This window comes from Mastigoproctus giganteus, chromosome 9, assembly GCF_048544385.1.
Source record: "Mastigoproctus giganteus isolate SK-2022 chromosome 9, ASM4854438v1, whole genome shotgun sequence".
Taxonomy (NCBI): domain Eukaryota; kingdom Metazoa; phylum Arthropoda; class Arachnida; order Uropygi; family Thelyphonidae; genus Mastigoproctus; species Mastigoproctus giganteus.
This window is the reverse complement of record NC_143583.1, coordinates 92,267,813-92,282,504: the sequence shown is the minus strand read 5'-3', so window position 1 is coordinate 92,282,504 and position 14,692 is coordinate 92,267,813. Positions and strand designations below refer to the sequence as shown.

Sequence of the window (14,692 nt, the reverse complement as noted above, 5' to 3'; positions counted from 1 at the left end):
TTGACTGCACAATTACTCCCAGATCTTTTTCATTTTCTACCACCCTAAGTGTAGTACCACACAGTTGGTACGTTTCTCTTGAGTTATTTCTATTCATATGGAGTACTTTGCATTTGTCAATGTTTAAACTTCAGTTGCCACTTCTCAGCCCATCTGCCCAAATTTTCTAGATCCTGTTGCAGCAGCACATTGCCATTACTGTCATTAACAACATCTGCCAACCTTTGTATCATCTGCAAACTTCGACATTAAGCCTGATATATTTCATATACCTTCAAGTGTAAGTGAAGAACAGGGTGAGAGGTTTAAACAGGCATTAAACACACGGAGATGAGGCACAAGGGGAGTTGAAATGTCAACATCAGGGCTGATATTTGCTGGATACTGAAGAGGTACTGTACAGTAGAAAAAACATTTGCAAGAAAACGAAAGAAACGAAATACTAATAATGAAAGTTTGACTGAGTTTTTAAAGTGAACGGTGAGTTTTTGGTATACTTTTTAATATTCTGCCCTTTTCAGTATTATTTTATACAGATGACAATGAATTGTCCAAAGATTTTCGGGAAAATATTCAGGCAATGAAAACTGCTACCAATTGCGAAATTTTCGCAACGAATACAGCTAGAATACGGCTATTTACATAGAGAATTAAGTTTTTAGTGTAATTTTTTAATCTGACCTTTTCAGTAGTATTTTATAGAGAGATGACAATGAGTTGTCCAAAAATTTTCGGGAAAATATTAGGCAATAAAAAAACCACAAAACTCGGACTACATTTTTTTAGGACAGCTAGAAAAAAAAAACTCTGCAACCAATCGCGAAAATTTCGCGATTGGTTGCAGAGTTTAATGGGTACTGCTACTATAGTACAGTACACTAATATAATATGAATTACAACATGCCTGATCTTGTTCTAGCCAAGATGTGCAGAAGGGAAATTGTGAAGCAGCAAACATGGCCATCAGGAAGAAGAAGCCCGTTCCCAAAGCGGTCTACTGGTGGTCACCGGAACTCCAAGCAATAAGACAGCGAGTGTATAATGCCCGAAAAAGGTTCCAAAGGGCGCGCAGATCTTGGCCCTAAGCAGAGGTTGACATACTCAGACAGCGATACCAGGAGGTGAAGAATCAATATACGGCTCAAATTAACACGAGAAATAGATGCTCCTGGGAAGCCCTTGTATCCACAGAGGGAAATGCATACCCCTGGGGAGTGGTGTATAAAGTCACCACCAGTCAACTCCCCAGGGGAGAAGTCATTGCTGCCACCTTAACACCGCAAGGGACATACACCAGATCCTGGCACTCTTCCATTAATAACATATTGGACCATATCTTTCTACCTTCAATAACTCCACACACGCAGGAAGAGAAAACTCTTTGCGAGGAGAATGATATATACTCCACCCAGACAGTGGAGCCCCCTTTCACTATAACGGTACTCAACATAGCTGCAGCCAAAATGCAAAACAGGAAAACTCCCGGTGAAGATCAAATAGAGCCAGAAATACTAAAAAAGGCAGTGGAAATGATACTAGATACTATATTAAACCTAGCAAATCAATGCCTCACGGATGGTTTCTTTCCAACTTCGTGAAAGACAGCCCGAGTCAGACTTATCCTGAAAAACCCCATTAAACCCCAGGACATGCCAGGCTCATACAGACCTATTGCCCTCTGTCGATGCTGAGCAAGCTCTTTGAGAGACTCATCTACCACAGAATTGAAAACCGATACCAGAATACTCAATTGATGTCAAGAAACCAGTTCTGTTTCAGGTGGGGATACTCCACCACTGATGCCCTCGAGAGGATCATCGATGCAGCCAGAAACTGTAACAGGAAATATTTCCTTCTCATCTCAATTGACTTCGCCGGAGCCTTTGATTCCTTCTGGTAGCCGTGTTCTGGCCAGGCTCCGGCTGGCTCAAATCCCATGAAACCTATTTCTCTGCCTGAAATCTTACCTGGAAAACCGAAGAATCACGGTCAGCACTCCCTTTACTTCTGTATCCAGACCGGTTAATGGGGCTGCTCTCATGGATCCGTCCTGTCGCCGCTCCTGTGGAACCTGGTGCTTGATGAGTTTTTAAATCTGGATATTCCAAATGTCACTACTCAAGCATACGCTGATGATCTGATTATGATGCTTCAAGCAGACCAGCAGGGCTCAACTGGAGGCCATTGGCAATCATGCCACACACATGCTACAGGATTGGGCCAAGAGGAATCTTCTAATGATCTCAACCGAAAAGACAAACTCAATACTCCACAGAGGAGTATTGAGTAGACCTTTTGACCTTGGTAGACCCCCACTAATCAAAATAAATGGAGCCACCATCAAACTCAAACAGGAACTAAAATATATAGGAATAATACTAGACCGAAACTGAAACTTCACATCTCAACTCTACTACCTCAGAACCAAACGAGGGAGGCTCTCGGCCCTGATAACCAAAATCACCACGAGGTACTGGGGACTAAAGAAGAGGCCCTCTCCCTTCTATACAAAGCTCTCTTCATCCCTATTCTGGCCTATGGCACAGGCGCCTGGTATCAGAAAGCAAACACAGCAGTCAACAAGAAAAAGCTGGAGTCGATCCACCGATCCATACAATTGACAACAACTAGAGAGCCTGCTGCACAGTGAGCACCCATGCGCTCCAGGTCCTGGCGGGCTCCCTTCCCCTGGACCTGGAGATTGTGCGCTGTGGGCTGCTGCATCAACATTCGAAAGGAAGAACCACAACTTATCTAGACTACACAACAGATCCACAGAAACGCAAATTCTGTCTGAGACCTCTATAGTCACCTTTACGAAAACAAAAACCCTTCCCTTTACCCTTGATGGTAGTTACATTTTTAAGTAAATCCCATATCAGTACACTGTGATCACTGTCACCTGGTGGTTCCCTTACCTGCAAATTCTTAATGCCTGAATAATCACTGCTGATAATCAGGTCAAGGGTATTACTCCCTCTGGGCGCCCTTCGAACATGTTGCTGTAGAAAACAATCCTCCAATAAATCCACAAAAGTCTTGCTAGCGTGCGAGTGATCAACCCACAGGTTCCAGTCAATATCTGGAAAGTTAAAATCCCCCATTATGAGACATTCTGATTTACTGGCCCATTCTATTTCTCTGCACAACTGTTCATTGTACTCATCACAGTTATTAGGCCTATAGCATACTCCTACTCTCATTTTCCCTTTCCGTGTTTATGTCACACCAAACAGACTCAACATTGCACTGTCCACCCATGTCAACTGGATGCACTTCCTTAGATTTTATGTGTTTCTTAACTAACAGCATAACCCCTCCTTCCTTCCTACTCTGTCTGTCCTTTCTGTATACATTGTACTCCCCAAATTCCAATTCTGCACTGCTTATATCTGTGTGATACCATGTTTCTGATATGCCTTTGATTCACTAAAAAGGCCTCTGTGGTCAGGAAATCTATCCATAATTAATGTCGCAAACTCTGACCAATTATAACTTTAAACATAGATAAAATTAAATTACAAATAAAATAAATAAATAAAATACATAAAATCGACTGTAAAATATAATATAATTTAAAATTTTTTAAAATACAATAAATCATATTAATACAGTATATTAAAATAATAAAAATATAAAATATTATACATTAAAAGCGTTAAACCCGTACTACTCTAAAACTGAAGCTTTCGGCAGCATCTGCTGCCTTTCTCAACATAAGTAGTACTGCTGCATCAACATTCATTATAAAGTACTAAGCCTTCCCAGCAGACCCAGGGCGTACTATGGTACCTGCGCATGCTCCGTTTCCTGTATATCAGCACCAGAAGTGGCTCAGGGCTGTACGACTTTAAAACGCTCATCCCTATCCAGGATAATGGTCTCAAACCTTACATTACATTGATCCTACAACCCTTATCCCTTTTCAGGCTATGATCACCCAAGGAACAAATCCTTAGACTCTCCAGCCACTTCCGGTTCCTGAAACCCTCTACCTTATCTGTAATTACAGCTCCTTCGGCTGTTATCCCATGCCCGGTTCCCGAGGCATGTTCCTCCACGGCCGACCCCGAGACATTCCAGTGGTTTTCAACCTTTTTTTAATAACGGCATCCCTAAGTAATTTATTTTATTTTGCGGCACCCCTACTCAATTTTCTGCCTGTTAGATCCGATTATCTCTCTGTATATATCCGTGTATATATATAATTATAAAAATTACATTTCATAATACAAATTATATATATACAGTATATAATTTTATTCTTTATATAGAGGTACTAAGTAAACATCAATTATAGATCACCACAAAATTAAAAAGATACTGTACACCTTTCTATAATGAAATAAACATATAAATTAAAAAATAATAATAAGTTTAAGTAACTTAAGCCCAAATTACGTGGCACCCCTAGAATGTTGTTGCGGCACCCCTGTTGAAAACTACTGCATGATTAGCCAATCTTAGCGCCCTGCTATGTTTCCCCAGTCTATCGCGTAACCTGCGCTTAGTCTCACCTACGTAACATCCTCCACAATCCGGACACTGAATTTTGGATAGTCAAGATAATTTCTGCCTTTGATCAGCACTTCATCATCAATTTTATCTAGAAGAAAAAATATTAAGCAGGATATTTTACAGCGTACTCTCACAATGACTATGCAAATGATTTGATGCTGAGATACAAACAAAATAATTTGCCAGCGCAAGCAACACAAAAAAAAAAAAAAAAAACATAAATAGAAAACTAAAAGATGCAGTTCGAATTTGACAAGACTCACATGATTAGGAACAAATAAAGTGAGAGTGAACAATGTATAGCAAATATGCTATTAAGTCAAGATAGTTTCAATTTAGGTACCAATACGTAGCCCTAGGTACCAATTACAATAATAGTGCTACTTACAGTTACTAATATAGCAATGCTATTTTATGCGCCTTTACAATTGTTGAGGACATTTTTATGACTTTAAAATTTGTGATTTTAGACTTTTACATGATTCTACACAAACCCTTCATGGATCTATTATTCACTTCCAGGGGCATTTCTCATCCCTTATGCCATAATGCTGATTTTCGGTGGTTTACCGCTGTTTTATCTGGAATTGGCCCTAGGACAATACTACCACAGCGGCTGTCTCACGATTTGGGATAAGCTTTGCCCGATGATGAAAGGTGAGTTGCTTGCTATTAGTTTCATATGAAATTGTTCTTGCGATAGTTACAGATGTCGTTCTCTTTCTCTCTCTCTCTCTCTCTCTCTCTCTGCATTTTGCATAAACTGTATTTTTGTGAGCTTAAAACTTTCATCTCTAGATAAGAAGGCCATCTGAAAATACTTTATGAGCAGACTGATTAAATACCAGAAAGGTCTATGCTTTATTTCTATGTATATTCCAGAACTCGCATTGTACTCATCTCACTTGTGACAATGTGGCTGTGGCGAATAAGGAAACTTTGGAAAATGCCTGCGACTGCGTGGGAGAGGGTGATAAATCATTCCTGTCCAGGAAGTAAAGTACTCGCTGACCACGTGCACGTACGTCTCTGTTGGTAAACGTTCAGATGAAGCTTGATAACTGAAGACAGTTTGGAAATTTCGAAACGAAATTTGGAACGAAAATTAAAAGAAATTGAAAAATTTATGCGCTGATAATCAGAAAACCATATAGTTTACTGGATTTAAAATATTTTACGGACTACCTTTATGGACCCTCAGGAGTCCGCGGTCCAGGGTTGGGAAACGTACTCTAGCAGATACTTTATCAGTAGTAATACGAGCAGTTGCATCTCTCATAGAATTAAAATTAGCAATGTCTAATTGGTGTTGCTCATAGTTTCAGAAGCTCTGCAATTTAAAATAAAGGTCTGCTCACACAAAAAATAATTATTAGATCCATCTTTAGTAAAACATTGCCACCTCGGATACATCGGGAGGTAACTTATCTCGATAGTCTATAACACACCGTCTGAAGGTAAAATTCGAGAGATCCAGCTTTCTGTTACTTTTCCTAAATTTTACAAGATTTTATACTTATGCGCCTCGGTTATACTCCCTTCTATGAGCGAAAAGCACTTCCCTTATTTTACTCATCCCTTTCGGAATAAGTACACCTCAATCAGACCTCCCCAATTCCTTAAAGTGTCGAGTGCCAAACTTTGTAGTCCGTATCTTCTAAGCCAGCCTCGCAAGGACAACGATTATTACTTTTTGCCAATTTAGTTGTCCTTCTTGGCACCTTCTCTAGAAGGGTAATTTTTTTTTTTTTTTATTCGGTTTCCAGAGCTGTATACAGTACAGTATTGCATCTGCCATCTCACCATCGTCTCATATGTGAAGGAATAATGACATCCTTTTCTTTGTTTACAAAGGTTCAATAAATCAATTTAAAGGATACCATGTGTCTTTCTGACTGCCTGTTTACATTGCATGGTAAACGTCACGTTGATTGTATTGTAATTTATAGTTTCTATTTTATTTTTCCTGAAACATCTTTAGCTTCTAACTGTTGTTACTTACTATCTTGAATGAATTCATTGGCTGAAGGCGAATCTTCTGTACCTGGTGAATTTTCTTCCTTTGTAATTTGCAACTAAATATCGTTTTATTTTATACCGACGTCAGTTTTTTATCACTTTGCCCGATATAACTTTTATAATTTTTAAGTTTTTTTTTTTTTTCATTTTACTTTTGTTTTCCTCCTGTATGTGGTTAGGAGTGCCTCGATATTTCCTTCCACTCATCACGCTATAACAATTCTGTTCAACTTCTAGCATTCTGGCTGTAACGGGTGGTTGCTTATGTGGCTGCAATTGTTCATTCGAACAATAAAGATTTTCAAACATTAGCAATATGTCTTCTTCTCCCTCACCTGAAGGTGGCAGCAATAATCGTCTATTCCGCACTCTCGTTCCTCGCCACTCACGAGTGCCATAAAAATCGACAGTCAGCACGACATGAAGTAGACAACCACGCAGTCACTATGGAAACAGCATTCTGTTTGCCTGTTGCCATAGCTGTTAACAGGCGTCTAACTGCAGTGATTGGGAGGATCAAACCCTTGGGATGCGAAGAATGAATGTAATTTGTTTACTTCTATTTTATTTTGTCCTCTTCCTATTTCCTTAGTGTTTAGTAATGTCTGGCGTCAGGGCGGTGGTACATAACAGAATGGTTAAGGTATCACATTTTGGTTCCATGCAGAGTTTCACAACAAAAACAGAAAACTCTGGATAGTCTTAAAGTTGCAATATACAATACGTGTTGCTCCTTGAGCATTTTCATTTCCATGTTCTTTTAATAGTGTTCATGGACGAAGGATTGGAGTTATTTTGAAGGTACCAGTGTAAACTTAACTGCTCGTATAAACAATACGGTAGCCAACCGTTGCATATCTCCGTTAGCAGTTTGATAGTCTGTTACTATAAAATCTTTTATAAACATAAGACACTTTCGAAATGACAGAGCAACGTGGATAAGTGATATAAGGTCTTATCCATACTGTTTTGCCATTTAGAAACATTAAGTAATCTTTCGAAAGTTTATAGTTATACAGTATAATGGTTTCTTTACAAGAATTCGAACTATTAAAAATTCGGTTTTTAGTGTATATAAAATTACGTCCCTCCGCATCTGTTTCCATTCATTTAAAGAACATTGCTCGCATTTCGAATTTAAAGTATGTAATATGAATATACCAAGAATTTGGAAAATATAAACACGAAGTATAAGATACAACTAAGTAAAAATCTTTAAAATATGCTTCAATGCAGCCGGGAGTCAATTATCCGAACTATTTGAAGGCTGGTTAACTAATTTGTTAATCAGTTCCGCTTGATTATTTATTTTATTTTCCCCCAGATTATCAGCCAGTTAGGAAGAAAAATTTTAAAACTGGCTCTTTTTATGTCTGAATTGTTAAATTCTTTGCTCCATGTTCGATTGGCAAAAGTAGAACCATTATTTACATTTTTCAGTTATATTTGTTTTGTTAGAGTCGTTCACAGATGCCTAAAGTGACACTTGTCTTCAGCATATCCATCCGTCCGTCCGCCGCATGTAACAACTCAACTTCCACGGATCGGATTTTAACGAAATATTATATTTGGCTGTTTAAGAAAGAGTTTTTTTGAATTAAATACGGATAAATGAAAGAGTGTTTCGAATATTCTTTGGAAAGGTTTTATGCTCAATTTCGATTTCATAGCATCATCAGTTGTCTCCCCTAACACACACATATGGGAATGTGTATATCAATGAAAGTTATGCTTCTAATGTTCGATAGCTACTCGATAAGGAACAGTCGAGCAACACTAGATTTAGGCCCAATTCCAATTCCATAGCCCACCCATTTCTTCCCTATAGAAATATTACTATAAATTTGGAACAGCAGCAACGATTCTTTTCAGAATTCAGGATCTATTTATAATTTTCTTTGAGACCTTTTCTTAACCTTTCTCGTCGGCTGACTGGACCAATTCGGAATGCTGTTTTCTTCCTGGGATTTGCCAATGGTCACTTTTTACGATGGAATTCAGAATGGACCTCAGACTTTTCCTACTATCGCATTGATCAATTTCTGTTCATTTTTATAGAATTAATTTTATCTAATTTACTCTTGTTGTTATACATTTATTTTTATTTTATTTATTTCAATAACTTCATAAATCTCCTATTTTATTATTGTTATACACTAATTATTTATCTCTTGAGTCTTATAAGCATTATTGTAATCACTGACTTGTCACTAATGTAAACCCCACTAGCATTTAGTTGTCCAAGGGTGAGATTATGATCTCCAACTGAATAAATAAATAATCCATTTGCCATGCGCACTTCTTCCCTGTATGTAGTAGTAGTAGTAGTAGTAGTGGCATGTGATGCAAGAAAGCAAGTGTATGAGCTTATGCAGCATCAGCCACAAAAAAAAAAAAAAAAAAAATCACACCATTCCCTCCAAATGCCTGTCCAGTTCCTCCTTAAATTTATTCAACCTATCAACTTCCACAACGACAGATGGAAGTTTGTTCCAGCAATTAACCACCCGCTGGCTAAAGGCAAATTTCCGCACATCTATTCTGTACTGTACTGCTGTACGAATCTCATCTCACAGTCATCATCATGTGAATATCATGTACAGAATTTGATAAACACCTCCTGAGAATAGTAAAGTAGAGTATACACAGAATAGAACTTTATTCCCTGTAGTTCTTTATTTGATAATCGAACGCACCTCAAATATAACGCAGTACATACGTACACACTGCCTAACTTCATAATTTTTGTTGAATAGCACTATGCATTTAAATGTAAAGCAGTGCAGGGTCGTCTTTTATTTTCTCGGGGGACCACGCAGTCAGAACCCTTGAAGAGGATCCTCTTTTGTGTAATTAATGTGTAACATCGTTTGTAAAGAACTCTGTACCAGTTAAATTGCATGATTTTTTGAAAAATTTCTAATCTTTTTATACAGTAAAATAATTTTCCTCCTATTAATATTTATTCAGCCAATGGGAGAAGAGAGATACGGGTTTTTCTTGTTTTTTTTTTTTTTTATGTAAACCACAAACAGGAGAGGTATTAGAACCTATAGTACTTAGTACCGTGCTTGGGTTGGAGGTTGAGAAGACGAAAGAAGATATTTGTTGACATTGGACTTGAACTTCTGTAGATTGTAATTTTCAAGAAATACGTATGAAGGAAGGTAGTTCCAGAAAACGGCAGTTGAATGAATAAACGAGGAAGATGAAAAGTTGGTTCTGTGAATTTGAAGTTGGACAGTAAATGGATGTTGGCTGGTGGCGGCACGTGTTCGGACTGTTTTGAAATAGACAGCGGGAATTATAGAAGCCAATTCAGAAGAACAGTGCCCATGGAAATATCTATAGGAGAGGCATGCAGCACAAACAATACGTCTATGAGACAGCGAGCGGAGAGACTTTGTTAGAAATGAATCATTAATTAACCTAACTGCCCTCTTCTGAATGGAATCAAGAAGCCTGAGAGAGGTTTTGGGGGCACCACCCCAGATGTGGGAACAATATTCCATGGCAGGGCGGATTTGTGATTTATATAGAGTGAGCAGCTGTTTGGAAGAAAAGTAACGCTGAGAGCGAAAAAGAAAACCAAGTTTTTTAGATGCAGAGGAAGCAATATTTGTAATGTGCTTGTGCCAAGAGAGATTAGAAGTCAGGGTAATCCCCAAAAGAGATATATCATATTGCCCAGAAATCGGAGTGTCTTGCGATATATAAGACAAGATTGAGTTTTCGAAGGGTTGAAATCAACTAAGTTGTCTTTGCCCCACTGGAGAATTACCTAAAGATCGGCATTTAAGGAATTAGTAGTAGATTTTCGAGAAGTTGAAGCTGATTGAGCAGGACAAGGTTTCACAAAATGGAAAGTGGAATGAAATGTGCTATCATCGGCAAAACTATGGATAGGATTTCCAGTCAATGGAAGAAGGTCATTAATATACAAGAGGAAAAGAGTGGGGGAAAGAACTGAACCTTGGGGGACACCGGCATTAGTGGAGAAGTTAGAAGACAGAGAGCCATCTACCCTCAGTGAGCGATCAGAGAGAAAACTGGATAACCAATTACAAAAAACAGTTGGGAAACCATAAGATGGAAGCTTGTTTAGAAGGCTTTTATGCCAAACACGATCGAAAGTCTTTGAGATGTCAAGAGCAACTACTTGTGTTTCACCGAACATTTCCATTGAATTAGTCCATAAATGGGTAACGTAAGCCAGAATATCACCAGTGGATCGACACAAACGGAATCCATACTAGCGATCGTTGATCAGACGGAAGGTTTCTAGGTAGTTTAAGAGTTGGCGGTTAATTGATTTCTCCATTACTTTAGAAAGAGTAGAAGTAATTGCAATGGGACGATAATTGGATGGGAGGGATTTGTCACCCTTTTTAGGAACTGGCTGGATATGAGTAAATTTCCAAGCAGAAGGAAACACACCTTTGGAACAAGAAAGTGAAAAAAGACGGCAAAGAATAGGAGTAAGTTCAGGAGCACAGGTTTTGAGAACAAGTGGAGAAATACCATCGGGACCTGGAGTTTTCTTAGCATCAAGGTTCGTCAAAATCCTTCTGACATCCTTTTTGACGGAAAACCACAGGAGGCATTGAATGGAGCGTGTTGGGAATGGTGGGAGGTGTTTTACCCAGATCATCAATACATGAGTTGGAATTAAAATGGGATGCTAGCAGGTCAGCTTTATCCTTGGCTGAAGTGACAACAGAACCATCTGGTTTGGACAGCGGTGGGAGCAGAGATGGGCAAAAGTTGCGGCCAATAGTTTTGGCAAGAGACCAGAATGCTCGCTTACCATTAGGACAAGAAGCAAGTTTTCTACTCTTAGCCTGTTCAAACTCTAGATTGGACTGATTAATAACTGCTTTACAATTGTTGCGAGCTTTGGTGTAGGCAGAAAATGAAACTGAAGAATTAGAAACAAGCCAATTACGATATGCAGCATTCATCACTTGAACAGCCTTAGCACATTTATTGGAAAACCAAGGTTTAGATAAAGGACGAGATTTTAAAGTGGAGTGTGGGATAAAGGATTCCATTCCTGCAAGAATAATTTCACTGACACGATCTGAGCAAATGTTCACATCAGAAGTTTTGAAACAGTAATCCGACCAAGGAAAAGAAGAAAAGAAATCTCGCAGGTCATCCCATTTTGCATTCTTGTAATGTCAAACAACACGTGGTTGGGAATAGACATGAGATAAAGGCTCCATTGGAGAAGAGACAACCAAGTTGTGATCTGAAGTGCCTAAAGTACCTCTCACTTGGACCGTGTACTTAGAAGGGTTGTTTATGAGAAAAAGATCAAGCATTGACTGTATGATTAGGATTGTCCGGTATTCTTGTAGGTGAATGAACAATCAGTGCAAGGTCATTAGTAATTGCAAAAGCCTCAGCATCTCGACCAGCTGGGTTGGTGTGACTAGAAAACGGAAGCCAACTGGAATTGTGAACAATAAAATCACCAAGGAAAATCACCTTACAGTTAATAAAGTTGGACTGGAGAAAGTCAAGTTGCAAAAAGAGGAAGTCAAAGAGCTCCAAGTGATTAGTGGAGTTGGGAGAACGGTAGAGACAACAGATGAATTTGACACAATGAGGTAGAGAGATTTTAAGAAAGAGAAGATCAAAGAGAGGAGATTCCAAATTGCCAAGTCTCTGACAGGGAACATCAGAAGACATATGCACAAGTACCACCTTTGAGGCGAAAGGAATCATACAGCGAATAATTTGGGCATCTGAGATGAGCAGTTGAATCAACTGATAACTGAGATTCAGTCAGAAAAAGTACATGGGGTTTGGCAGACTGCAAGTGGAAATGGACATCGTTGAGATTAGAATTGAGACCACGTATATTTGTGAAATTAATTAGGAAGTGTTTGGGATGTTTAGATCTTTTCGCAGATAAGCTTGCTCTATTAGTTTGGCAATTCATGGTGTAATCAATAGTAAGAAAAAGTAGGTGGGACATGCTGTATAAAGTAATGAAATTTTTGGATATGGCGTGCACATGGTAAGAATATACCCAGATCCTTGACATAACGTGGCCCCGACAATGCTTCCCGCATACACACTACTCGGACTCCCTCTAGTCACTATCTGGCAGAGTTGAAGTAGCAAGATTATACACTAGCTGATCCGGAAGCCTCCTAGAAAGTTACCAATAGGTTCGGTCCGGTGTACTAACTAGCGGCCGGCCAGCGAACACCGTTTTAGAGCTGTACACTCGAATTGTAAGGAATATTGGATCGATGTTCATTATAACCTCAAAAGTCATATCAATCATTCTGCATGATGGAAGAGATGGGGAAGGGTTGACCGGAACTTAGCTCTAGCGACTAAACATGGGTTCCACCACTTCAAGCCTCCAATAAGCAAAGTGGTGGTATGGCACCTGTTGATGAGAGTCATCTACCACCTGGTAGATGACTTGTCCGTTAACAAGTCATCTACCAGGTTAACAAGTTAACAAGTCCGTTAACAAGAATAACAAGTCATCTACCACCTGGTAGATGACTTGTTATTCTTGTCCGTTATTATGGCGCAGTCCCAGTACAGCTTGTGAGTTGGGGTTTCTAGTACTGTCTGGGGTTCTTACTTGTAATATGATACACTTTCTTTGATCAACTGGTATTTCCTTGCTTCGTCTACATCGTATGCATCGTCTACATATCTCATCGGACACTACGGGCTTCTTGGCCATGTATTTTCTAAAGTTTCTGGTATTGATTGCCTGGTCTTTGAGGGCGAACATGAATCCTCCAGTCCCGGAGAAGAGCGCCCCGCTCTTGAGCCAGGCATTGGAAGCCATTTTTATTTATGTGATCTTGATGGAGGTCATTGTTGTGTCTGCCTTGGAGTGTGTTCTTTTTCCATCTTTCTAGCTTCGTTTGTGCCTCCTGAGCGTGGTGAGTGAACTCTTCGCTTAGGTTTTGTGGAGTATGCCGCTTGTCTATCTTCCTTATGGCCTGATAAAATGCTGCTGTGTTTTATTGCAAGTAATCCTTCAGGTTAGCTATCGCCGTTTTCTGTTGGTCGATGAGGTCTATCACGCCCCTTCCTCCCTCTTTCCGAGCCATTGTCAGTCTCTCCACAGCTGACTTCGGGTGGTGTTGGCGGCTCTGGGTCGTCATTGTGCTTGCCTTTCTCATAATATCCTCCAGCTCGGTGTTAGTCCAAGCTATGATCCCGAAGGAGTATGTTAGCACTGGGACTGCATAAGTGTTTATGGCTTTAACTGTATTCCCTCCGTTCAGCTTTGCTTTGAGCAGGCTCCTGAGTCTCTGATGGTATTTTTCGGTCAGGCAGGCCTTGATTTCCTTGTGATCTAACTGCTGAGCCTGCATCATCCCCATCAGCGCCTGTAGCACAGTGGTATCGTCACCGTTCTCCCCACACCGGGTGGAAAAGGCCTGGGTTCGAATCCCGTCGATGACGCGAGGAACTTTAATGGGCTTTTTTTACTCCGTGGCTAGGTTAGTCGGTCTCAGACGTAGATGGCAAGGATTTTTTTCGTCCATCAAAACAGGCAAACCAACCAGAGAACACACGCAATTTACAAACATAACACATACAGTATATTGGTATATATAAGAAATTATGGGTGGCCCTAAGTGGGCCAACTTGTGGTCTCACCAGATCTACATGACATCTAAATCTGCATTCTGCTCCAACATGCAATACACGCCCATAGTTCACAGAGCCCATGTGCTAAAAACAATGACATTCTTTCATCTGTGCTCAGCTAAGCATAGTCACATCAACATCTGGAACATGGCTGGTTGGCGTTTGCCAGGACATCTCCGCCGTAACCCTTCCTTGTGCTCAAGGCTCCAGAAGTTACAGAATTTCAAGAGACATTTCCCAAATGTGACTCTGAACACTCTCAACTCGTTCAACATCGACATCGACCTGTGGTTTTTTGACAAGGCATATCGCGATGGCATCTTTGTCTTTCTGTTTGTAAAGCACAATTGTGTTTAATGCCGGTCCTAGTTAGCCGATGTCATTCACGTTCTGCTCAACTTGTAGTCCTTTTTCGTTTTAATTACTATTACATTTTGATTATTATTTTTTATTTATTTATTTTTAAATCTTTATTCGTTATTTTATGTAAATTCTCAATGCAGCTTAACTCTGTACC

At 39.6% G+C, this 14,692-nt stretch overlaps 1 protein-coding gene across 1 annotated transcript in view; it reads left to right on the top strand.

Annotated features, from left to right (window-relative positions):
- LOC150080543 (sodium-dependent serotonin transporter-like) overlaps positions 1-14,692 on the top strand; it is a 143,425-nt gene that overhangs the window by 58,573 nt on the left and 70,160 nt on the right. The window contains exon 2 of the mRNA XM_090380726.1: positions 5,041-5,175. Within this exon, the coding sequence (XP_090236852.1) occupies positions 5,041-5,175 (135 nt within the window). The remainder of the gene's footprint in view (positions 1-5,040; positions 5,176-14,692) is intronic.